The sequence below is a fragment of the Helobdella robusta genome, assembly GCF_000326865.2.
Source record: "Helobdella robusta unplaced genomic scaffold HELROscaffold_2, whole genome shotgun sequence".
NCBI lineage: Eukaryota > Metazoa > Annelida > Clitellata > Rhynchobdellida > Glossiphoniidae > Helobdella > Helobdella robusta.
The window spans coordinates 1,448,744-1,450,092 of NW_008704083.1; the positions used below are offsets into that span (position 1 = coordinate 1,448,744).

General features: G+C 37.3%; 1 protein-coding gene across 1 annotated transcript in view; it reads right to left on the reverse strand.

Moving 5' to 3' along the window:
* The window catches only part of HELRODRAFT_160036 (hypothetical protein), a gene marked incomplete at both ends in the record, with an annotated part of 3,273 nt that extends 2,453 nt beyond the window's left edge, over positions 1-820 (reverse strand). Inside the window, 2 exons of the mRNA XM_009017057.1 lie at positions 319-396; positions 800-820. Of these exons, the coding sequence (XP_009015305.1) occupies positions 319-396; positions 800-820 (99 nt within the window). The remainder of the gene's footprint in view (positions 1-318; positions 397-799) is intronic.
* Positions 821-1,349: the final 529 nt, after the last annotated feature.

The window sequence follows — 1,349 nt, forward strand, 5'->3', positions numbered from 1 at the left end:
TCTCAATCAATCACTCAATCAATCAACCAACCAACCAGCCAATCAATCACTCAACCAATCAACCAACCAACCAGCCAATCAATTAATCAATCAATCATCAACTAACCATGTTTCATAGACAAGCATGGAACCCAGAAGACTATCATGGAGACGTAGAGAGCATTTATACACCACATCCAAAACACCTACAACAATGATTATTATTATCATATCGCATCACACACACACGCGCACGCACGCACGCACGCACACACACACACACACACGCTAGTGTCAAATAGAGAATGAACTTTAACCTTCATCATATGACCGACTGACCTTGACATTGAAGAGCACGGAACATTGTGGTACTACGTATAAATGGGGCGACGATAATAAGACGCTCTCAGATTCATTCTGGTCGAAAAGGCCTATCGCTAGTGGCGGTGCGGCTGTAAATAACTGAATGAATGAATGAATGAATGAATGGAGAATGAATGGATGACTGAATGAATGAATGAATGGAGAATGAATGAATAAATGAATAGATGGATAGATGAGTTCATGGATTGAGGCATGAATTAATGCTTAGATGGATGAATGAATGAATAATTAGGTTCGGATGGATAGATAGATAGATTAAATGAATCAATCACATATCAAACGATCAATCAATAAATCAATTAATCAATCAATCGATCAATCAATCAACCAATCAACCGACCAACCAACCAACCAACCGACCAACCAACTGACCACATTGAACAGTCCAATTGTCCACCTTTCGAATATTACTTGCCCGGAGAAAGCGCTCACTAACGCGTACCAAAACTGAAGTCATGGTGATGATGAAGATGGCGATGATAATGATGGTGACGACGATGATGGTGAAGATGATAATGAGGAGGAGGAAGACGAGGAAGATGAGAAAGATGGTGATGACACACAACAGCTCACAATGCCACAACGCTACACAACAACACAACAGAAGACAACAATGGCGCATTTATAAAGGCAGGCAGGCAACTTAACTAACTAACTAACTACCTCGCAGAAATAGAAGCAGATGTTCTTATAGAAGCAGTAGAGTATCAGTTTCGTTATCCTGTTATAATCCCAATTCCCATGCACCAATAGCAGCCGTTTCAGATAACGAAACTGAAAGTAACGACGATTTTGTACTATCATTATTACCATTAATATTACCATAGATATTTTTATTATTACTATTATTCATTTCAATTCAATTATGAATTTGTTCAGCAAAAAAGCTATTATTGTTATTATTATTATTATTACTACTACTACTATTACTATTATTATTATTCGATTCAATTCGATAATGAGTTTATTCAGCAAAAAAGCTATTA